The 24,277-nt window shown below is 45.2% G+C and overlaps 1 protein-coding gene across 1 annotated transcript in view; it reads left to right on the top strand.

Moving 5' to 3' along the window:
• moxd1 (monooxygenase, DBH-like 1) overlaps nt 1-24,277 on the top strand; it is a 194,527-nt gene that overhangs the window by 113,834 nt on the left and 56,416 nt on the right. The window contains exons 6-7 of the mRNA XM_070884204.1: nt 15,543-15,722; nt 23,007-23,109. Of these exons, the coding sequence (XP_070740305.1) occupies nt 15,543-15,722; nt 23,007-23,109 (283 nt within the window). The remainder of the gene's footprint in view (nt 1-15,542; nt 15,723-23,006; nt 23,110-24,277) is intronic.

Genomic DNA, 24,277 nt, shown 5'->3' with positions numbered 1-24,277 from the left:
CCTTTGGTAGTGGGTATTGGTCCTGCAAGGAGAAATGATTGATAGTTGCTTTGTAATCATCACAGATTCTGATGGTGCCGTCTCCCTTGAGGACTGGGACAATAGGACTGGCCCACTCGCAGAATTCGATCGGTGAAATGATGCCCTCTCTTTGGAGCCGGTCTAGCTCGATTCTACCTTTTCTCTCATCATGTACGGTACTGCTCTCGCCTTGTGATGGATGGGTCGCGCCCTCATCACAAGGCGAGAGCAGTACCGTACATGATGAGAAAAAGGGTAGAGATCGAGCTAGAATTAGGTGGATCTGCACTTTTGCTCCTTGGAATTTCCCAATGCCTGGTTCGAACAGCAAAGGAAATTTGTTTAAGACGTGGGCACACAAAGTGTCGTCAGCGGGCAATAGCGCTCAGACGTCGTCCCAGTTCCAGTGTATCTTTCCCAGCCAGCTCCTGCCAAGCAGCGTGGGACCATCGCCAGATACCACCCACCCAGAGTGGTAGCTTGTGCACTGCTCCATCGTAGGAGACCTTTACGGTAGCACTGTCGATTACAGGAATCAGTTCTTTTGTGTAAGTTCTTAGTTTCGTGCGAACTGGAGTTAAGACTGGCCTTGAGGCCTTGTTGCACCACAACCTTTCGAAAGTCTTTTTGCCCATGATGGACTGGCTCGCGCCCGTGTCCAGCTCCATTGATACCGGGAGTCCATTTAGTTCAATATTCAGCATTATCGGGGGACAATTCGTGGTGAATGTGTGCACCCTATGCACTTCTGCCTCCTCAATCTGAAGCTCTGGTTCATCGTGATACTCTGTGGATCTGTCCTCCTTTGCAACATGGTGGTTTGCAGATTTAACAGGCTTTGGAGCTCGCCTGCACACTCGGAGGTGTCCCATTGTTCCACAGCCCTTGCAAACGTACACTTTGAATCGGCATGAATGGAAACGATGATCATCCCCGTAGCGCCAACAAGGTATTAATGGTCTTGCATTCATCACCCTTGATGGTGGACTCTGAGTCATCTGCGGACGTGCAGCTGCAGGTATGTGTGACCTGCCCTGTACGTTACGATTCGAAAACATTATCACTTTGTTCACAGTACTTGTAGACTTTTGGCAGCACTTGTGTGCTGAGAGATTTGCTTCGTATTGTCACTGGTGGCAATGAATGCCTGGGCTATCGCTATGGCCTTACTGAAGGTTGGGGTCTCTACAGTCAAAAGTTTGCGAAGTATGGTTTCGTGGCCAATGCCAAGTATGAAAAAGTCTCTGAGCAATTGCTCCAAATGTCCTTCAAATTCGCAATGGCTACAAGGCATCTTAGCTCAGCGACATAACTCGCCAGTTCCTGGCCTTCAGACCTTTTCTAGGTGTAGAACCGATACGTCCCCATCAGAACGCTTTCCTTCGGGTTCAAATGCTCTCAGACCAGTGTGCACAAATTGTCGTACGATTTTTCTGTGGGTTTCGCTGAAGTGAGCAGATTCTTCATGAGACCATATGTTGGTGCCCCACAGACAGTGACGAGGATCGCCATTCGTTTGGCAGTGCTCTCTTCCCCATCTAGCTCATTGGCCACGAAGTATTGGTCGAGTTGCTCTCCAAAAGTTTCCCAATCCTCTCCCTCCGAAAATTTCTCCAGGATGCCCACAGTTCTCTGCATCTTTGGGTTCGCTATCTGTATCTCGTTGCCAGTTGTTGTGCATGGAGAATGAGTCAGACTGAACACTGTGAGCTCAAAGTAAAGTGTGACCTTAGTCTTTTATTGTAGGTCTCCGGAGTGCCTCTCCAACCCGTGAAGCCTCCTTAAATACCTGTGCTCTCAAGGGATTATGGGATCCCTTGGGACTCTGGGGAATGAGCTCTCTGGTGGCTGTGCAGAGTAAATATAAGTCCACATATATAATAGTATCGCCCATTTTAAAAAATGGAGACTAGGTGCTTTGAGAATGGGTGAGAAGCCGACGATCTGAAAACCCTTTTTTACCGCCCATGCTAGAAATAACGCCAATTTTTGGGCGATAAGCACAAAAGTGGAAAATCACAACCCAAGTGCCTTTTTCTTATGCATTCCACTATCTTATCAGTATCCCCTCGCAGCTTCCTTTGGTTCTCAGAATGATTTATTGTGCCTCGTATTTTAATATCATCCACAAATTTGGAAACTGCTCCCTCCAGACCTTTGATGTCCACAGTGAACAGAAATAGTCCCAGATAAGAACCCTGTGTGTCACTGCAAAACATGTCCAGGCACAGAAAAATTGCCTTCAAGTCCCATTTTCTGTATCCTTCCTGCTTCAAACATTGCAGTCTTATTTGTTGATATTAACATGACCATACAAGATATCTGACCTTTGCAAATCCCAAATGATCAAAGGTAATATTGGGGCCGAAATTGATGGCCTTACCGCTCACTGTCGCCGACATTCCTCTTGACGTTGTGCCGAGTGCCAGTTTCGAGGTGGGCTGGAGCGGGCGGGCGGGGAGAACCGTCGGGAACTGCCCGCTGATGTCAGCGGATGGCCAAGTGGCGTAGGTGGACTCCCGCCTGACGAGATGCTAGATTGGTGCGGGCGGGAGTCGGCGCCAGAACGGGGGTGGACTGCTGCGAGGAGCTTGTTTTGTTCCCGACGGGAGGTATAAAAAGCTGAAAAAAAACGTTAGTAAACAATTTAAAAACTTTTTCTTTACAGCAACTTACCTTGATGGGATCCCCTGAAGGTCTTCCGATGTTTTTTTTGATGCTTTTTATTTGTAGCTCTTCGACCCTCCCTGGGCCCGACTCCATCCTCGGCGGCACTTGGGTGGCACCTTTGCTGATGAGAATGAGAGCTCCCGCTCACTGCTGCCCAGATTGATGGCATAAGTCCCTCTTTTGCCACCTGACGCTCTTTCAAGGACCTTTTTGCCGAAAACCCCCCCCAGACTACTGTCGGGTATCTCGGCGGCCATCGGTAGACCTTTGGGCGCCACTTGGGCGGCCCTTGCCCCTCATCAATTTCAGCCCCAATGTTTGTATAATTCCAGCTGTCCCAAATGTAATAATTCCTTCATATCGTAAAACATTTTATCTTTGGGATGTGGCACATTTGGAAAAATTGTATTGGTTGGACTGATTTTGTTTACCCTTTCCTTTCACCCTTGATTTTTTTCAGTGAACCATGCAATGAGGAATGCTCCAAACCACTCGCCTGAAACCACTTTTCTACATTTGCTTCAGTTTGCAAGATTAAATGTTCTGTCGAGGAGGATTTTTTGATTTCCATGATTTATATTGCTTGTGTTTTTCTCTCTCACCCCATTCTAGAACTGCAGACATTGCTTTTTAAACTTATGTGGTATTTTCAATGAATCCAAATGTAAACAGAAAATATTGCAGTAAACAAAAATAATCTAACTGCAATTTTTCACCAGTTTGATCGATCGGTCTATCTATGAATCTGGCTATCTATCTATCCTCAACATAATAAATATAGAAAAACCCATAAAGACGACTCCCTGTTCAAAAGACCCATGGCAACAGTATCTCTATTTTTCCATATTAATTGTGTCCACATCTGATAGCATTCCTGTCACATCTTTAAAAACACTTTTCCATTAATGTGACAGCCTGCGGTTCAACATTCTGACCACTGGTGACATAGAGCAGATTTGTCAATCTTCATCTTAATTTTTTTTTTACCCTTTATTTCTTTTCTTAGTAACTGTAATTTTTAATTTCTAAAGTAAGGGTTTAAACTTGTGTTTACTAAAGACTGTATAAGTCAGCAAATGTATGAATAGTACAATCCTGGTGCATACTGTGAGCACATATCAAGAAATTGTGCACTTCCAGCCCATGATTTTCCATCCATTAATTTTAACAAGCAGAATATTTACACTAGATGGCAAGAATATAAACATAAGAACATAAGAAATAGGAGCAGGAGTAGGCCATGCGGCCCTTCAAGCCTGCTCCGCCATTCAATAAGATCATGGCTGATCTGATCATGGATTCAGCTCCACTTCCCCGCCCGCTCCCCATAACCCCTTATCCACTTATCGTTTAAGAAACTGTCTATTTCTGTCTTAAATTTATTCAATGTCCCAGCTTCCACAGCTCTCGGAGGCAGTGAATTCCACAGATTTACAATCCTCTGAAAGAAGAAATTTCTCCTCATCTCTGTTTCAAATGGGCAGCCCTTTGTTCTAAGATCATACCCTCTAGTTCTAGTTTCTCCCATCAGTGGAAACATCCTCTCTACATCCACCAGGTCAAGCCCCCTCATAATCTTATATGTTTCGATAAGATCACCTCTCATTCTTCTGAATTCCAATGAGTAGAGGCCCAACCTACGCAACCTTTCCTAATAAGTCAACCCCCTCATCCCCGGAATCAACCTAGTGAACCTTCTCTGAACTGCCTCCAACGCAAGTAATCCTTTCGTAAATATGGAAACCAAAACTGCATGCAGTATTCCAGGTGTGGCCTCACCAACACCCTATATAGCCGTAGCAAGACTTCTCTGTTTTTATACTCCATCCCCTTGGCAATAAAGGACAAGATACCAATGGCCTTTCTGATCACTTGCTGTACCTGCATATAACCTTTTGTGTTTCATGCACAAGTAATCCCAAGTCCTGCTGTACTGGGGCACTTTGCAATCTTTCTCCATTTAAATAATAACTTACTCTTTGTTTTTTTCTGCCAAAGTGCATGGCCTCACGCTTTTCGACATTATACTCCATCTGCCAAATTTTTGCCCACTCACTTAGCCTGTTTATGTCCTTTTGTAGATTTTTTGTGCACTCCTCATACATTGCTTTTCCTCCCATCTTTGTATCATCAGCAAACTTGGCTATGTTACACTCAGTCCCTTCTTCCAAGTCGTTAATATAGATTGTAAATAATTGGGGTCCCAGCACTGATCCCTGCGGCACCCCACTAGTTACCATAGAATGAACCATTTATCCAGACTCTGTTCTCTGTTAGTTAGCCAATCCTCTATCCATGCTAATATATTATCCCCAACCCCGTGAACTTTTATCTTGTGCAGTAACCTTTTATGTGGCACCTTGTCAAATGCCTTCTGGAAGTCCAAATACACCACGTCCACTGGTTCCCCTTTATCCATCCTGTTCGTTACATCCTCAAAGAATTCCAGCAAATTTGTTAAACATGACTTCCCCTTCATAAATCCATGCTGACTCTGCATGACCGAATTTTGCTTTTCCAAATGTCCTGCCACTGCTTCTTTAATAATGGACGCCGACATTTTCCCAACCACAGATGTTAGGCTAACTGGTCTATAGTTTCCTGCTTTTTGTCTGCCTCCTTTTTTAAATAGGGGCGTTACATTTGCAGTTTTCCAATCTGCTGGGACCTCCCCAGAATCCAGGGGATTTTGGTAAATTACAACCAATGCATCCACAATCCCTGCCGCTACTTCTCTTAAGACCCTAGGATGCAAGCCATCAGGTCCAGGGGATTTATCTGCCTTTAGTACCATTATCTTACTGAATACCACCTCCTTAGTGATTGTGATTGTGTTAAGTTCCACCCCCCCCCCCCCCCATAGCCCCTTGACTGTCCACTGTTGGAATATTGTTAGTGTGCACTACCGTAAAGACTGATACAAAATATTTGTTCAGAGTTTCTGTCATCTCCATGTTCCCCATTACTAATTCCCCGGTCTCTTCCTCTAAGGGACCAACATTTACTTTAGCCGCTCTTTTCCTTTTTATATACCTATAGAAATTCTTGTTATTTGTTTTTATATTTTGTGCTGGTTTACTTTCATAGTCTATCTTCCCTTTCTTAATCATTTTATTCGTCGTTCTTTGCTGGCTTTTAAAAGCTTCTCAATCTTCTGTCCTCTCACTAGTTTTGGCCACTTTGTATGCCCTTGTTTTTAATTGGATATCTTTAGTTAGCCATGGATGGCTATCTTTTCTCTTACACAGAGAGACAGACTATTATCTGAATGGTGACAGATTAGGAAAAGGGGAGGTGCAAAGAGACCTGGGTGTCATGGTACATCAGTCATTGAAGGTTGGCATGCAGGTGCAGCAGGCGGTTAAGAAAGCAAATGGCATGTTGGCCTTCATAGCAAGGGGATTTGAGTACAGGGGCAGGGAGGTGTTGCTACAGTTGTACAGGGCATTGGTGAGGCCACACCTGGAGTATTGTGTACAGTTTTGGTCTCCTAACCTGAGGAAGGACATTCTTGCTATTGAGGGAGTGCAGCGAAGGTTCACCAGACTGATTCCCGGGATGGCGGGACTGATCTATCAAGAAAGACTGGATCAACTGGGCTTGTATTCACTGGAGTTCAGAAGAATGAGAGGGGACCTCATAGAAACATATAAAATTCTGACGGGGTTAGACAGGTTAGATGCAGGAAGAATGTTCCCAATGTTGGGGAAGTCCAGAACCAGAGGTCACAGTCTAAGGATAAGGGGTAAGCCATTTAGGACCGAGATGCGGAGGAACTTCTTCACCCAGAGAGTTGTGAACCTGTGGAATTCTCTACCACAGAAAGTTGTTGAGGCCAATTCACTAAATATATTCAAAAAGGAGTTAGATGAGGTCCTTACTACTAGGGGGATCAAGGGGTATGGCGAGAAAGCAGGAATGGGGTACTGAAGTTGAATGTTCAGCCATGAACTCATTGAATGGCGGTGCAGGCTAGAAGGGCCGAATGGCCTACTCCTGCACCTATTTTCTATGTTTCTATGTTTCTATGTTTCTACACCCTTTCCTCCTCCCTGAAATATATTTTTCTTGAGAGTTGTGAAATATCTCCTTAAATGTACACCATGTTCATCAACTGTCCTACACTTTAATCTATTTTCCCAGTCCACTTTAGCCAACTCTGCCCTCATACCTTCATAGTCTCCTTTATTTAAGCTTAGTACCACTGGTTAGAGATCCAACTTTCTCACCCTCCATCTGAATTTGAAATTCAATCATGCTATGATCACTCATTCCGAGGGGATCCTTTACTAGGAGATTGTTTATTAATCCTGTCTCATTACACAAGACTAGATCTAAGATAGCCTGCCCCCCGGCGCTGGCTGGCGATGAGGAAACTGGTGGGGGTGTGTACCTGATATAGGAGAACACAGGCTTCTATGAAGCATAAGCAGTGACAGAGATCAGCTGAGCAGGACTGTTCCTGTGCTGTAAATTCTATGTAACGCATGGAGGGTAGGGATCTGATGGTTTGAAAGGGCCTATGGCAGTTTGCATTCCATTCTCATGAGCCCTCTTCTCCTACAGAAGTGTTTAGCCCTGTTCCCCTAATACCGTCAAATTCCAGCAACTTCCGATGCTCCAAAATGCCCTCCCGAGTCTTGCTGGAGTACAGGATCTGCTGCCTCAGACTGGACCTTCCTACCCCGCCTCCTCACCACCAGCACTCCATATCCTATGACCGTTCCCCTTCAGTGCTTACAAAAACCTAGGGCTAGATTTTCCACGATTTTTGCATGCTTAAGGTCCACTTAATGTCCATTTTACCGCTGAAATGACGTGTAACGCCCAGATAGCACCCATTTCGCCACAAAATGGAAATTGGCGGGCATTTTTCGGAAACTTATCGCCGAGCGTTACTTTCCCTATGTGCGTAATGCTGGGAAAAATAATAAGGCCCGCCCACTTTTTTGGGGCGGAATCATCAGAATGGGCGAAATCAATGCCCATAATATTGGCCAGTGTTAGTTTCTGCACAGAATTAACGCCGAGATTCAATAATACACCCGCCCACTTTTTTTTGTCGTAAAGATCACATTTGCCGAAACTAATGGCCAGAGATCGCCATGTGTCACTTTCACCACCTCACACACATATCGCCCACAACATCGCTCAACAAAAAAACGCCCGGAAAAAGTGGAACTAACTGGAACTAATCACAGCGTTATGGACGCCATGTTCTACATCACATGTCGCATCCTTTAAAAGGCTGCTCGGCTTCAACCTTGGGTAAGTTCGGATGTACTCTGGAGGTCTTTGGAGGTGATGTGAACATCTGTACAAATATCTTGACTACACTGTGAACGATTGGAATTGAATAGGTGCCTTCATCGGGACATTCATTGTTTGTGACCAATCGGTGGAAAACAGAGAGCTACTGCAATGGGGTCTGTCCTTTCTCACCCTCTCTTGATGACCAATTACATGCTGCAGACGCAAGGTGGCCGAAGGTATTCTCCACAGCATTATGTGCCCAATGTAAGACGTGCCAGTCTGATGAGGAGGACCAGACATTACACCCCCCGCAAGTACAGGGAGAAGCATTCTTACCTCGACTTGCCCGACACCACCTGCCTTCGGAGACTGCGCTTCCACAAAGAGGTTATCACTGAGGTATGCCAACTCAGAAGGGGAGATCTGCAGCCTGCCAGCATCATCAGTACTGCACTGTCTGTCGAGGTCAAAGCCACCGCGGCACTGTCGTTCTAGGCGTCAGGTTCTTTTCAGGCCTCAGCTGGTGACATTTGCGGACTGTTTCAGCATGCCACACATCGCTGCATTAGACAGGACACTGAAACCCTGTATGCATGCAGGAGGGACTTGATCAGCTTCCCTATGACCAGGGAGGCACAGAGTGAGAGGGCTCTAGGATTCTCCAGAATTGCAAACTTCCCCAAGGTGCAGGGAGCAATTGACTGTACGCACATCGTGATGCGGGCACCTTTTCAGGATGCAGAGATTTTCAGGAACCACAAGGGATTCCACTCCCTGAATGTCCAATTGGTTGTCGTCCACCAGAAAATTATACTGGCAGTGAATGCTCAATTTCCGGGCAGCATCCATGATGCTCACAGCCTGCATGAGAGCACTGTATCTGACTTGTTTAACAATCAGCCACAAGGTCAATGCTGGGTGCTTGGTGACAAAGGATATGGCCTTGCCATCTGGCTGATGACCCCCCTGCATGACACCCACACTGAAGCCGAGAGGCAATACAACGAGAGCCACAGAGCCCAGAGTCACAATGTCATGGAGAAAACCATTGGAGTGCTTAAGCAGCGCTTTAGATGCCTGGACCACTCAGGAGGCGACCTCCAATACTACCCTCAGCAGGTAGCTCAATTCGTGGTGGTGTGCTCCATGCTGCACAACTTGGCTATCAGGAGGGGACAAGAATTGCCTGAAGAGTCTGACAGTCTACCTCACCACAGAGAGGAAGAAGAGGATGAGGAGGCGGATGCTGACATCGGCCCAGACAATCAGACTGACGCTGAAGCCATACCCCCGCCCCCCTGTAGACTGCATGAAAGGGCCCGTGGTAGCATGATAGCTGCAACAGCCTTACGTCAGGAGCTCAACAATGAGCAGTTTGCCTGAAAGAACGTTGGTGGTATTTCCAAGGCTGACACACTGCTGGGTGTGCAGGTCATACATCAATGGTGGGCATCACCTTGGTGACAGTTAACACTTAGGTTGATTAAAGTTAAGAGCAATTATACCCTTTGATGTTAAGGAATCACCAGTGTGTAACGGTGCAGCTATCTGAGCCAATGCTCAACAAGGTTTTGTTAAATAAAAATATTTAAACTGAACATTTGTCTGAAATCATCAGTATTTCTGTAAAAACCAACTCTTCCCCCCCCCCCCCCCACCCGGCTTCTCCTCCGCACCTCTACCCCTTCCCTTCCTGACTCCAAGCCGCCTGGCCGAGGAGCTCCTCAGGCAATGCTTCATTGGCGGGGGTGGGGGGGGATGAGAGCCGAAGCACTGCTTGGTCGGATACGGGAGAGGACAGTCCCGAGGTGGGAGCATGCTCCGAGCCAGAAGCATGATGTTGCTCCTGGCTCTCGTGTTGTTGGTAATGGGGGTGCAGCACCTTGGGGTGCAGTGCCACGCTCCGGGGAGTCCTCTGCCACCAGTGTTCCTGGCTACCGGCTCCAGGGCCTCCACCATCCCTTCCATGTTATATCTTATTTGTTGGGCAAAAACACAGTGCCAACTATGTTCTTGGTGCTTAGTAGGCTTTTTGCTGCTGGTGAATCTCCCTCGTGCCTCTCACAACAGCCAAACAAGCACACCCCCACACGCCTTCAGTCCCTCTCTGCTCCCTCTCTCTCTGTCTCCTCTTCTGCACATGTCATGATGACCCTTGATCTCCTGAATCGCGGGAATCGAGCGTTGCCATGTCATTGCTAAGGACAGCGACACTTTACTGCAGAAGGTCAGAGAGATTTAACGTTACCGGCCGTTTCATATCACTCACGGTAACGCCCAATTTCAAAAATGGAGACTAGGTGCTTTGAGAATGGGCGAGAAGCCAATGATCTGAAAACCCAATTTTACCGTCCACACTGGAAATAACGCCCATTTTTGGGCGATATGCACAAAAGTGTAAAATCTAGCCCCTAGTATTCCCAAATTCCACATTCACTCCCAGACCTTGAGAACTTCCTCCCCAGTGCCCCTGGGTTCCAAAATCACTCCCAGAGATCCCAAGAACTGCCATAGTGTTCCTGGAACCGTAGGAGTTCCTTGCAGTGCTCTCAATCTCTGGGGCCCACATCAGAGTACTGCTAGACCTTGAGACCCTATGCCAGAAATTTCTCCAGTGCGGGTAATTCAATGTCCTAGTAATAATACTTTGCATAATTCCCCAGGCCTAGAGATTTGTTTTGCCACGAAAGTTGTCAGTGTCACTGGCAACTGGAGTTAACAGACACTAAAAATGACCGCAACGTTAAGGAGAATAAATTTGTCTGGGGGTGCTGGAGATTGATGGCACAGTGCTAACCTTCCGTGCAATACCCTACTGGTGGCATTAGTGGAGACCTCCGAGGCAAAGTTCCCATCCTGAAGTAGCGTTCCAGCTTCTTACAGCCTCTGGGAGCAAGGCTGTGAAGTTTGCAAGGAGTTGTGGGAAGTTAAAAGGGCTGTGAATTAAGGTCAGTGAATACATCTTCAAATGCTGTCTCCTACCACGAGCCTCATACACTGCTCAAAACATGACCCCCAACCCCCATCACTCAACTATCAACAATCTGCACCAATCATGAAGCACATCTCCCATTCCTAGCCTCACCTCATCCCCATGGAGGAGATGGTGTAGGCCATTCTTGGCATGGGCATGGCTGAATCCTTGGCCAGCGGCAGGACTGAAAGGATAAAAGATGCTGCTTTCCTCAAACAGTATCCTCCTGCTGGCATGCACCTCTTGCTTTCCCATCCACCTGCCACCACAACTGCACCCTTATGCCTTCCTTATTTCACACACCAAAGAAATGCAGCCTGCCTTACCAGTGGTTGCCCAAGAAAGGGAAGAGTAGAGTGAAGAAGAAGAAACAATGTAACATGATTTGACACTCACAGCCACCGGCTCCTCAAGGTTGTCCTGCAAGGCCATCTGCTGTGTCCCCCACTGAAAGTCAGCAGCCTTCCTGCAGCCATGCTGTAGCCATTGGGCTAGCACTGCGTGACATCAATAGGATAGGCAAAGGCAGATGTAAGAGAATACATAAGGGTGATGAGTTCATTTCTTGATGTCAAATTGGATGGCTAAATGTATAAAGTTGGATTGGAAGGTTTGCTTTTTGGTGGCTTTTATTTCAGCATTGTGGCCAAGAGGACACTGTGATGGTCAGTAACAGAGAGAAGATAAGGTATGGGACAAATGTGGATACGGGAATTGGGGTTGTGGTCACTGGTACCGCAGGCGAATGATTCCATACCAGCCAGAAAGAGGCTGTCTGGTTTGCATCCTTCCTTCTGCTTCTTCCTCTACGGCTTCTTCCTCTTCCCTCTGTGAGCAGATGCTGTACATCTTAAGTGACAGCATAAAATTCTATAAATACTCATCTAGTCAGACAGAATCTCGACTTGAGACGCAAATTCTGTTTCCAGCCTGACCTGCTGAGTATTTGCAGCATTTTCTGTCTTCTCCTAGGTCTTCCTTTACAATCTAAGGCCTTGCAAGCATCCAGCAGCACTCCCTACACACTTAAATAAAATGTCAACATCTATTGCAGCAAGCCACTACTTCAATAAAATCAAAAAACCCAGTGCAAAAACTTCAATGCAAACTTCCCCTTTAAGAGGTACTGACATTGCCACAGTCAGCCTGCTTGCACACCAGTTTAGGGCCCAGGGCCAAAGTTTGGAGTGGTGACATTAAATCGTCGTTGCACGCAATTGATGTCTCCATGCCGCCATTTTTTTTCCAGAGCGCTGCCAGATACCGGCAGCGCAAAGGGGAAAAGGGAAATGGTGGCTGTCACGGGAGCCGCCAACAGTTGGTGAAAGCGCGCGGCCGCCATTTCTTCATCATTCCATGGCGCTGTGGAGTGGCGGTAAGTACATGAATTTCTAGCCCCCTGTTTTTATAAAACCACTGACTGTGAGCAACTCCATGGTATATATGAGAGGTGTCTTACAATCAAAACTTTAAAAACCTATAACAGACCCTACATTTCGATTATATTTTCCCTATCTCTCTTCATGAAAGTGACACCTTATGCTGTGTTACAGTTCCACAGGTTGTAGCAGGTGTCTGCAACCTCTCCAAATTTCCATTATTCATCACCTACAAATTTGGACAGTGAGTGTGCTATTTGACTATGAGGACTGTTGCAAAAAAGCCTGATCCTGGCCTCATTTTCTATCCACACACAGTAATTGGGGATTGAGGAATGGGAATCTTGGCACTTTTATTCTTTTTAGTCCATGGACACTGAGGCCAATTGTAATCATTTCACTGCACCCTGTCTCAGATCAGCTAACTTGGCAGAGATCAGGGATCAAATTTATGGATTAAGATTGTAGTGCGTAAAATTAGAATTGAATGTACTATAGCATTATATGATCCACTATTTCAACAAAAGTTGTAAGTCCATTTAAAAGAGATGGATTTCTTAAAATAGTGGATGAAAAATTTCATATATAAAAAAAGAAAAACTTGGATTTCTATAGCGCCTTGCTTTTGATAAGGTTCCACATGGCAGCGTGGCAGCCCAACCTGCGTGTGGCAGGTCAGGGCCGTAAAAGACGAAGGGCGAGCAGCCCCTACACAGCGTGGTGGCATACACTCCAGGGAACAGTGCGAGCTGGTGCAGGAGAGTGACGTCTTGAAGGAGGGCGACTGGATTGGACGTCACCATAACCCAGGTCGGCGATTGGAGCGTGGGCAGGTACAGCAGGAGCAGCGAGGTCTGGGCGAAGGAGCAGCGAGAGATTGTAGAAGGACGTGATCAGGCCCAAGAGAGGGGTGAGTTCGGGACCCAGCAGAAGCGAGGGCCCTGGGGCAGCATGGGCCAGCCCACACTGCGATATGTGTGCGCACAAGGTCCGTGCAGCAGAGCTGGTCTCCAGTCGTCTTGGTTAATCCTTGCCACTGGACTAAGACCTAGCTCTGTCAAGCCCGTGTGGTGGCTGGTGTGCAACGGTCACCACACATTAAAAAAAAAGGCCACGCACAGGCATCTTCCACCCTTCAGGATGTAGTTCGGGACCTGGAATATCAACTCCTTCATTGAAACACCTGTGAACTCATCCCTTTTTGGTGTGGAAATAAGTCATCCTCGATACGGGGAACCGCCTAAGAAGAAGACATGGCAGACTGGTCACAAAAGTAAAAGCCCATGAGATCCAAGGCAAAGTAGGAAGTTCGATCCAAATTTGGCTCATAGGCAGGAAGCAAAGGGTAATGGTTGATGGGTGTTTTTGTGACTGGAAGGCTGTTTTAAGTGGGGCTCCACAGGGCTCAGTACTGGATCCCTTGCTTTTAGTGGTTAATATCAATGATTTAAACTTGATTGTAGGGGGTATTATTAAGAAGATCGCAGATGATACAAAAATTGGCTGTGTGGTTGATAATGCAGGAAGATAGCAATGCATTGGTCAGGTGGCCAGAACAGTGGCAAATGGAATTCAATGCAGAGAAGTGTGAGGTAATGCATTTGGGGAGGGCTAACAAGGCAAGCAAATACACATGAAATGGTAGGGCACTGAGAAGTGTAGAGCAACAAAGGGACCTTGGAGTGCATGGCCACAGATTCCTGAAGGTAGCAGGCCATGTAGATAAGGTGGTTAAGAATACTTGCCTTTATTAGCCGAGGCATAGAATACAAGAGCAGGGAGGTTATGCTTGAACTGTGTAAAACACTAATTAGGCCACAGCTAGAGTACTGTGTGCAGTTCTGGTCGCCACATTACAGGAAAGATGTGATTGCACTAGAGAGGGTACAGAGGAGATTTACAAAGATGTTGCCTGAACTGTAGAATTTTAGCTATGAGGAAAGATTGGATAGGCTGGGTTTGTTTTCTTTGGAACAGAGGAGGCTGAGGGGAGACCTGATTGAGGTGTATAAAATTATGAGAGGCCTAGATAGAGTGGATAGGAATGACCTATTTTCCTTAGCAGAGGAGTCAACAACCAGAGGGCATAGACTTAAAGTAATTGGTAGGAGGTTTAGAGGGGATTTGAGGGGAAATGTTTTCACCAGAGGGTGGTGGAGGTCTGGAACTCACTGCCTGAAGGAATGGTAGAGGCAGAAACCCTTACCACATTTAAAAAGTGCTTGGACCAAAACCTGGAAAGTGGGATTAGGCTGGCTAGCTCTTTGTCAGCCGGCACGGACATAATGGGCTGAAATGGTCTCCTTCCATGCTGTAAATTTCTATGATTCTTTCACGACCACTGAACCTCTCAAAGTGCTTTACAGCCAATGAAATACTTTTTGGAGTGTAGTCACTATTGTAATGCGGGAAATATGAACATGTTAACATTTATTTACATAATTTGAATGGACTTCTTTGGTTTTTGTTACTGCATATATGTCTTACACTTTCATAAGTAATTTCTCATTCTGTAATGCTATTAATTACTAGAAAACCAAAGGTAACAATGACTGTTTTTCTTCAGACAGTGCATACTTATACTAATAGATTTGATCCATGCAGCTTCTAAATAAACCTAGAATCATGTAATGCATTCCTAGTAGGGAATTACAACATTATTATTTCGTACAAACTAAAATACAAAGTGTGAATGGTCTGTAGATAATTATATGTTAAATATAATCATTTAAACCCCGAGACTATTTTTCAGACTTCAACTCACTCACTTACAAACACAGACTTTTCTGATCATAACACTAATGTTGTGATCAGAAACCTAGGCCAAAATATTAAACGAGGGACTTTTTGGCGAATATTTTAAAATTCCAGTAATTAACTCTGAATCTGATTATCATCATGGCTTGCTGCTCCAAAACCATAAGCCCTGAAGAGGCCCATTTATGCCAACATCCACGTCTATTTCTTCTATTGTGGTCTTGGTGAGTGTTGTCAAATTTGGTCTCTCCCATAGCCATTTGCAGTGTGAAACAGGGGTAACAATGTAAACATATCTGACTCAATCCCTTTAAATTTGATAAAATATTTCAAATTTGAATGTTATTTTTTGGTTTGGCAGAAATGAAAAAATATGACATAAGTAATTGCATAATAGAACACCGAAGGGAAAGGAGACTTGCTTTTGTATTAAGATACAAGATTACTTACTGACTGTCTTCTGTATGTTATGATGCATTTATTCACAGGTTGAGCCCCTTATTCAGAAAGGACATGAACATTTAGTACATCATATTCTCCTTTATCAGTGTCACAACATCTTGAATGATCGTGCCCTTGGTGTTGGACATGAATGCTACCATTCCAATATGCCAGATGATTTTTTGAATTGTGAAAGTATCATTTTAGCATGGGCAATCGGAGGAAAGGTAGGTCCTTACTGGTGTGGTAAGCTCATTTATTTAACTCTAATTTACAACCAATTGTCCATTACGACTACAAAGTTTTGTGTCAGTGAATTGTTGACCTGTTCCTGGAGATTAAAGATTTAACAGATACAGATACAGCTTAACAATTGATAATTTGATGTCATTTGTTTTTAGTATTACTTATTATAATGTCGTGAACATACATCACAACTCCTTTTGATATTGTGAACCTAGCATTTCTTGGGTCATTTTTCATCCAACAATGATGCAGTAAAATCTTCTTACTTTTTTTTATTTCTGGGCGTCGCTGGTGTCATGTATGTACATGCTGTTTGTAGCCACCAGATGGTACCATTGTTGGAGGCCACTGAGCAGCACGCATATGGTGCTGCTCTGGTATAAAAGGCCAGCCATTTTGTGAGTCAGGCATTTTGGCCGTAATAAAGCAGAGCCAAGGTTGTACCTTGTTCAGTTAAACAGTACTCAGTTTGTATCTTTATTGCATACATAACATTTGGCGACGAGAATACAAGAACCTTTGTTTGCAAAATGAGCACGATTGGATTTTTAGAGCGATTCGTGGAGGGAGGAGATTGGGCAGACTTTGTGAGCTGTTTGAACCAGTACTTCATGGCCATCAAATTAAAAGGGGTCGACGATGCAGATTGGCGTCGGGCCGTGTTCCTCACTGTGTGCGGTTCAAAGATCTATGGTTGATAAAGAATCTACTCATGCCTAGTGATCCAACAGAGAAAACGTATGAGGAGTTATGTACATTAGTACGGGAGCACCTCAAGCCAGACGACGGCATCATCATTTCGAGATACAGGTTTTATACACTGGTTTGATCGGAGGGCCAGAGCGTGGCGGAATTCGTTGCTGACCTGAGACGTCTAGTAGGACTGTGCAAGTTCGAGACGGTGTTGGCAGATATGCTGCGGGACTTCTTTGTTATTGGTATTAACCACGAGGTGATCCTGCGCAAACTTCTGGCGGTGGAGGAGTTGGATTTAAAAAGGGCCATCCAGATCGCTCAATCATGTATGATGATGGACAGGAGTTTAAAGCAAATATTAGTGAAGAACCGAACCTCGGCAAGTACTGTAAATATTATTGATTCGGCGTTCGGCAGAGTGGCACATGGCAGGGCCTATCCGGCTGTGTTCGCGAATGATTCGGCATTCGGCAGAGCGGCACATGGCCAGGCCTATCCGGCTTCCTTCGCGAAACCTGTGGCTGTCCAAAGTCCGCCAGCAGGAATGTATCCGACTTCTCCGTGTTGGCGTGGTGGGGGAAATCATCGGCACCAGCAGTGCCGATTTAAGCAATATAGTTGCAAAGACTGCCTGAGAGTGGGGCATCTCCAGTGCAAGTGTCCGCAGATGAGCAAGTGAGCTGCGACACACCACGTGGAGGATGGGAGATAGACTAGCACGGATCCAATGTCAGAGGAGGAAGTGTATGGACTGTACTCCTTCATAACCAAAAGTAAACCAATTTTGATTAAGGTGAAGTTTAATGGGATACCAGTACTGATGGAATTGGACACGGGGGCAAGTCAATCGCTCATGAATGAAACGGCATTTAATAAGCTGCGGGATACTAAGACTGTGAGGCCCAGGCTGAGCCCTGTTAACGCCAAGCTGGGCACGTTAACTAAAGAACTAATAAAGGTGATTGGCAGTGCACAAATTAATGTGTCACATAACGGTGCGGTTCACGAGTTACTGCTGTGGATTGTTCCAGGCAATGGCCCAAAGCTGCTCGGCAGAAGCTGGTTGGAGAAAATCAGATGCGACTGGAATGACATGAAGGCGTTGTCATCGGAGGAGGGATACATGTGCCCAAGTATTGAGCAAGTTCTCCTCGCTGTTCGAACTGGGTATCGGCAACCTCATGGGAGCCAAGGTGCCGATCCACGTGGACTCAGATGCAAGACCCATCCATCATAAAGCTCGGGCAGTGCCATATATGCTGAGGGAGAAGGTCGAAATTGAACTGGACAGACTCCAGCGTGAAGGGATCATATCATGGGTCAAATTTAATAAATGAACCAGCCCCATTGTTCCTGTGCTGAAAAGCGATGGTACAGTCAGAATCTGTGGAGACTACAAGACTACAAGACTACAGGGTTTCGAAACAAGATCAGTACCCATTACCGAAGGCTGATGACTTGTTTGAGACGCTAGCTGGAGGGAAATCCTTCACAAAACTGGACTTAACGTCGGCCTATATGACACAGGAGTTGGTCGAGACGTCGAAGAGACTTACGTGCATTAACACGCACAAAGGACTGTTTATTTACCACAGGTGCTCTTTCAGAATTCGCTCGGCTGCAGCAATATTCTAGAGGAATATGGAAAGTCTACTGAAGTCCGTTCCCAGAACCGCCGTGTTCCAAGATGACATCCTGATCACCGGTCGTGACTCCAAGGAACATCTGAACAACCTGGAAGAGGTTCTACTGCGTTTGGACAGAGTGGGACTCAGACTTAAATGCTCGAAGTGCATCTTCATGGTACCGGAGGTCAAATTCCTCGGGAGGAAAATCACCACTGATGGCATCAGACCTACTGACGTGAAAACCAAAGCCATCAAGAATGCACCCAAGCCGCAGAACGTGACAGAGCTGCATTCGTTCCTGGGTCTACTCAACTACTTTGGTAACTTCCTACCTAAATTGAGCACCTTACTTGAACCACTGCACATGCTATTGAGAAAAGGCAACAACTGGGTGTGGGGCACATTGCAAGACAGAGCTTTCGAGAAAGCCACCAATCTGCTTTGCTCAAACAAGCTGCTGGTACATTATGAGCCATGTAAACATTTAGTTTTGGCCTGTGACGCATCGCCATATGGAATTGGTTGCGTGTTACAACAAGCCAATGAGTCGGGAAAACTTCAAACTGTCGCGTATGCATCCAAAAGTTTGTCTAAAGCAGAAAGAACCGACTGTATTGTGTGTGTACGGTATTAAAAAGATGCATCAATACCTGTTCGGTCTGAGGTTTGAATTAGAAACCGATCACAAGCCGCTCATTTTGTTGTTTTCCGAGAAACAAAGGTATCAATACCAACACTTCATCCCGCATCCAAAGGTGGGCGCTGACATCTGCCTATGATTATGTCATTTGCCACAGGCCTGGCATAGAGAATTGTGCTGATGCTTTGAGCCAGTTGCCGTTGCCCACACCGGAGGTGGAAACACCACAACCGGCAGATTTAATGTTAATCATGGATGCTTTTGAGAGTGAAGGTACCCCTGTCACGGCTCAAACAAGTTTAGACCTGGACCAGCCAGGACCCAGTTTTATCAGTGGTAAAGGGTTGCATCCTCAAAGGGGATTGGTCTGCCATATCTAAGCAAATGTTCGAGGAGGCCAAACCGTACATTTGTTGCAAGGACGAACTGTTTATTCAAGCAGATTGCATATTGTGGGGCAATCGAGTTGTAATGCCCAAGAAAGGGAGAGAGAAGTTTATGCTTGAATTACACAGCACACATCCTGGTATAGTGATGAAGAAGGCCATTGCCAAGTCCTACGTCTGGTGGCCAGGAATTAATTCTGAGCTGGAAGCATGCGTGCATCAGTGCAACACCTGCATGCAGTTCAGCAAAGCACCAGCAAAATCGCCGCTGAGTCTGTGGTCATGGCCATCCAAACCTTGGTCCAGGATCCATGTAGATTTTGCAGGTCCCTTCCTGGGCAAGATGTTTTCAGTGGCGGTGGATGCTTATTCGAAGTGGATAGAATGCATAATCACATCATCCAGTACGTCCACGGCAACCATAGAGAATTTCAATGTCATGTTCGCGACACATGGTTTGCCTGACATAGTGATGAGCGACAATGGATCATGCTTCACCAGTAAGGAGTTTCAGGAGTTTGTAAAACTTAACAGCATAAAACATGTAAAGTCAGCACCGTTCAAGCCTGCATCCAAAGGACAAGCAGAACGTGGAGTACAAATTATCAAGCAAAGCATGAGGAGAGTCACTGCAGACAAGCTTGTCTTGCATACAGCTGAGTTACAGGACAAGATCCCACACACTCACAGGGGTCCCGCCTGCTGAACTCATGATGAAAAGAGGTCCTAAGACCAAGTTATCTCTTGTACACCTGGATTTAAGTAATCATGTTGAATACAGAAGACAAAGTCAACAAGGGTACCACAATCGCGCAACTGTGTCACGCGATATTTCTGCTAATGATCCTGTATATGTGTTGAATTATGGTCAGGGTCCCAAATGGATCGCTGGCACGGTCATGGCCAAGGAGGGCAACAGAGTATTTGTTATTAAGCTCAAGAATGGATCAAACAAAGCTGAGGCACACAGACAAGCCAGAGCAGTCGGGACGAAGAAACCGTCGATGACCAACCAACCTACCAGCAGCCTTCAGTGGACTCAAGGGTCATCAGTGAACCCGGAATTTCCATCACAGAATTGTTCAATAAAAATGGACTTGCAATTCCTGACATGGCCACTGCCAGCCCCAACAAGTCAGCCATCCAGCCACCAGCCACAACAGACTCCGCACATTCACCCAAGGCCAGAATCGAACTGAGATGGGCAACCCGGGAGCGTAAAGCACCGGACCGTTTCAATCTGTGAAAGACTGTGATAATATCTCAAAGGAGGGTATTGTCATGTATGTATATGCTGTTTGTAGCCACCAGATGGTGCCATTGTTGGAAGCCACTGAGCAGCACACACATGGTGCTGCTCTTGTATAAAAGGCCAGCCATTTTGTGATTCAGGCACTTTGGGCCGTAATAAAGCAGAGCCAAGGTTGTACCTTGTTCAGTTAAACAGTACACAGTTTGTATCTTTATTGCATACATAACAGCTGGCAAGGCCAGCATTTATTGCCCATCCCTAATTGCCCTTGAGAAGGTGGTGGTGAGCTGCCTTCTTGAACTGCTGCAGTCCGTGTGGTGAAGGTGCTCCCACAGTGCTGTTTGGGAGGGAGTTCCAGGATTTTGACCCAACGACGATGAAGGAACGGCAATATATTTCCAAGTCAGGATGGTGTGTAACACCAAGCTCATGGTCTACAGGGCTGTAGTAATACCCACCCTCCTGTATGGATCTGAGGCATGGACGATGTATAGAAGGCACCTCAAGTCGCTGGAGATATATCACCAACGATGTCTCCGCAAAATCCTGCAAATCCCCTGGGAGGACAGACGTACCAACATCAGTGTCCTCGTCCAGGCTAACATCCCCAGTATTGAAGCACTGACCACACTCGATCAGCTTCACTGGGCAGGTCACGAGATTCCCTAAGCAAATGCTTTATGCAGAGCTCCTTCATGGTAAACAAGCCAAAGGTGGACAGCGAAAACATTACAAGGACACCCTCAAAGCCTCCCTGGTAAAGTGTGACATCACCACTGACACCTGGGAGTCCCTGGCCGAAGACGGCCCGAGGTGGAGAAAGTGCATCTGGGAGGGTGTTGAGTTCTTCGAGTCTCAACACAAAGAGTGTGAAGAGGTCAGGCGCAGACAGCAGAAGGAGCGTGCGGCAAACCAGCCCCACCCACCCCTTCCCTCGATGAATGTCTGCCCCACCTGTGACAGAGTCTGTGGCTCTCGTATTGGACTGTTCAGCCACCAGAGTACTCACTTTGGGAATGGAAGCAAGTTTCCTCGATTCCAAGGGACTGCCTATGATGATGATGACGGTGTGTAACTTGGAAGGGAACTTGCAGGTGATGGTGCTCCCATGCGCCGCTGCCCTTGTCTTTCTAGGTGGTAGAGGTTGTGGATTTGGGAGGTGCTGCCGAAGAAGTTCTGGTGAGTTGATACAGTGCATCTTGTAGATGGTACAAATTGCAGCCACTGTGCGCCAGTGGTGGAGGGAGTGAATGTTTAAGGTGGTGGATGGGGTGCCAATCAAGCGGGCTGCTTTGTCCTGGATGGTGTCGAGTTTCTGGAGTGTTGTTGGAGCTGCACTCAGCCAGGCAAGTGGAGATTATTCCATCACACTCCTGTCTTGTGCCTTGTAGATGATGGAAAGGCTTTGGGGAGTCCGGAGGTGAGACACTCGCCACAGAATACCCAGCCTCTGACCTGCTCTTGTTGCCACAGTATTTATGAGACTGGTCCAGTTTAGTTTCTGGTCAATGGTGACCTCCAGGCTGTTGATGGTGGGGGATTCAGTGATGGTAATGGCATTGTATGTCAAGGAGCGGTTAGACTCTTGCTTGTTGGAAATGGTCATTGCCTGGCACTTGTGTGCCACAAATGTTACTTGCCACTTATTAGCCCAAGCCTGAATGTCGTCCAGATCTTGCTGCATGCGGGCATGGACTGCTTCATTTTCTGAGGAGTTGCGAATGGAACTGAACACTGCAGTCACTTGTTGAGCAGTATTGTCCAGTAGAATCACTGACTACGGCAACACCATTTTAGCCACATGCACAAATTTGAGTAGAAAACACCTTACACACAATACATGCTTCACGTGTATAGTTTATTTACAAAAATCTACCAATATTCAGTGCAAAATTTTGTAATCTTTCTCCTTCCTGTTCAAAGTCTGGAATTCTGGCATTGATTCATCACACATAGCACATCTTAGTGCAACTTATAGTCTTTTGTCCAGCAGACGTGAGCAGTACTTTGACTTCATCAGATTGATTGCTAACGTTGCTCGCACAACGAGATGTGCCAGACCCGCCCCTTCTTTCTATCCAAAACACAGTTGGTTGCTACTTATCCTTTGCCGTGACATGCCATGTTGGAGCTGCTCATTATTGGTTGGACTTGCTTTCTTCTGCTGGCCTGGAGCAGTTAAATTCTGATTCGTCAAACTGACCACGATAACCGCTTCCCTCTTCATACAATGTTGTTGGTGTTTTCTCAGTGCTGGAGTCTGTTTTTTTTCACCCATGTTACACACCATTTTAGCAGATAACCAGTAAACAGTAACAAAGGAAACACACACAATCATCAAAATATACAAGAAGCAGACACTGGTGTCACAGTGCCATCAGTGTCTTTGCCAAATAATTTAAGAACTGAACATTCATGTACAGAAGACTTTACCTGGGGGTAATGTTTTACATTGTACATTAGGAATTTTACAATGCTAGAGAATATTATTAATACAATATTTCTGCATAAGCTCTCCCAATCCCTTATACATATTTTGTAACTGCTTTTGGCATGCTGAACACTGGGTTGTAGAAATTGTTTTTTTTAAGTTTATGTACAATCATATTATCCAAAATTAAGTAACTATTAGTTTTACATTTTTTTTTCTGTAATGACTGCAGGGATTTTCCTATCCCCCCAATGTTGGGCTTTCACTTGGAACATCAACCGATCCCATTTATGTGATGATGGAAATGCATTACGATAACCCAAATTATCAGGAAGGTAGGAGCATTTCCAACTTTGTAGAATCTACAAAACATGTTAGCAACAGTTCAGACAGATATTATCAAGTTTCTATGTATTCATCTTTTCATTTTGCTACAAAATAAAATGTAGACATTTCAAAGACTTAGGCACTTCATGAAATGAGTCTGCTCTAAATTATAGCAACAAACTAAATTCCATCTATTGGGAGAACATTTTAAATTGTTGTTTATGATTTCCAGTGTTATAAATTAAGTTTTTTTTTTTGCAAATGTTCTATGGTCGAAAAGATATTTTAAAATATACGCATTAATCCTCAAAAGGTTAAGTATCCATAAGAGAACAACATTTGATATGCACTCTTGTCCTAATTCTGCCAATAACAAACTTAAAATACTGCAAAACAATAACAGAACTACAAAAAGACCAATCTTTACATAAATGTCAGCCATTCACATATTATTAAGGGTAAAAATTGATCATAATTTAATTCAAATTTGAGTGGGATTCAGCTTCAGAGGGACTGAAACTCGGGTCCTTTGAAGCCACAGTCAAAGTCTGAACAAACATATGCCACAAACCACCTACAACCTACCATATCCTATTAGACAACCAGTGATCAAGCAACTACATCACCATCAAGTACTCAGACACCTCGTATCCCACTATAATACCAAAGTAAGGTACCCATCACAAAGCTACGTGTTTCCTTTTCCATTTGACTACCAGTTATTAAAAATTTTAATAATCTGCTTACAAACTAATTAATAGACCGATGTATAATTTGCCACAGCTATCAGTAATAGGATGCCTCTACTTTGACGATCAGCCTCCAGCTAAGAAATGTTTTTTAATATCTTATATACACACATATGAAACAACCGCTTCTCCATCACTTGCAAAGACAATGGGATTCACAGTGAACCTAATCATATAAAATTGTGCCCAAAATTCTTAAAGCTACGAAGCTTATTCCAACTCTCCAAACCAATGCAAATTTTCACAGCAAATGTTATTTTTCTGTTCTTCCTTTTATGACTACCATGATAGCCAAATGCAAATTAAACCGTTCCCGCAAAATTTTACAGTAGTGGACTAGATTCCTTGAGTTACAAACATACTGTCATTCAGATTAACAAACCTCTGTTTACTCAATATGATAACATTTTGGCAGCCCAGGAGCTGC

Source organism: Pristiophorus japonicus, chromosome 7 (genome assembly GCF_044704955.1).
Source record: "Pristiophorus japonicus isolate sPriJap1 chromosome 7, sPriJap1.hap1, whole genome shotgun sequence".
NCBI classification, from domain to species: domain Eukaryota; kingdom Metazoa; phylum Chordata; class Chondrichthyes; family Pristiophoridae; genus Pristiophorus; species Pristiophorus japonicus.
This window is presented reverse-complemented; position numbering and strand designations above follow the sequence as displayed.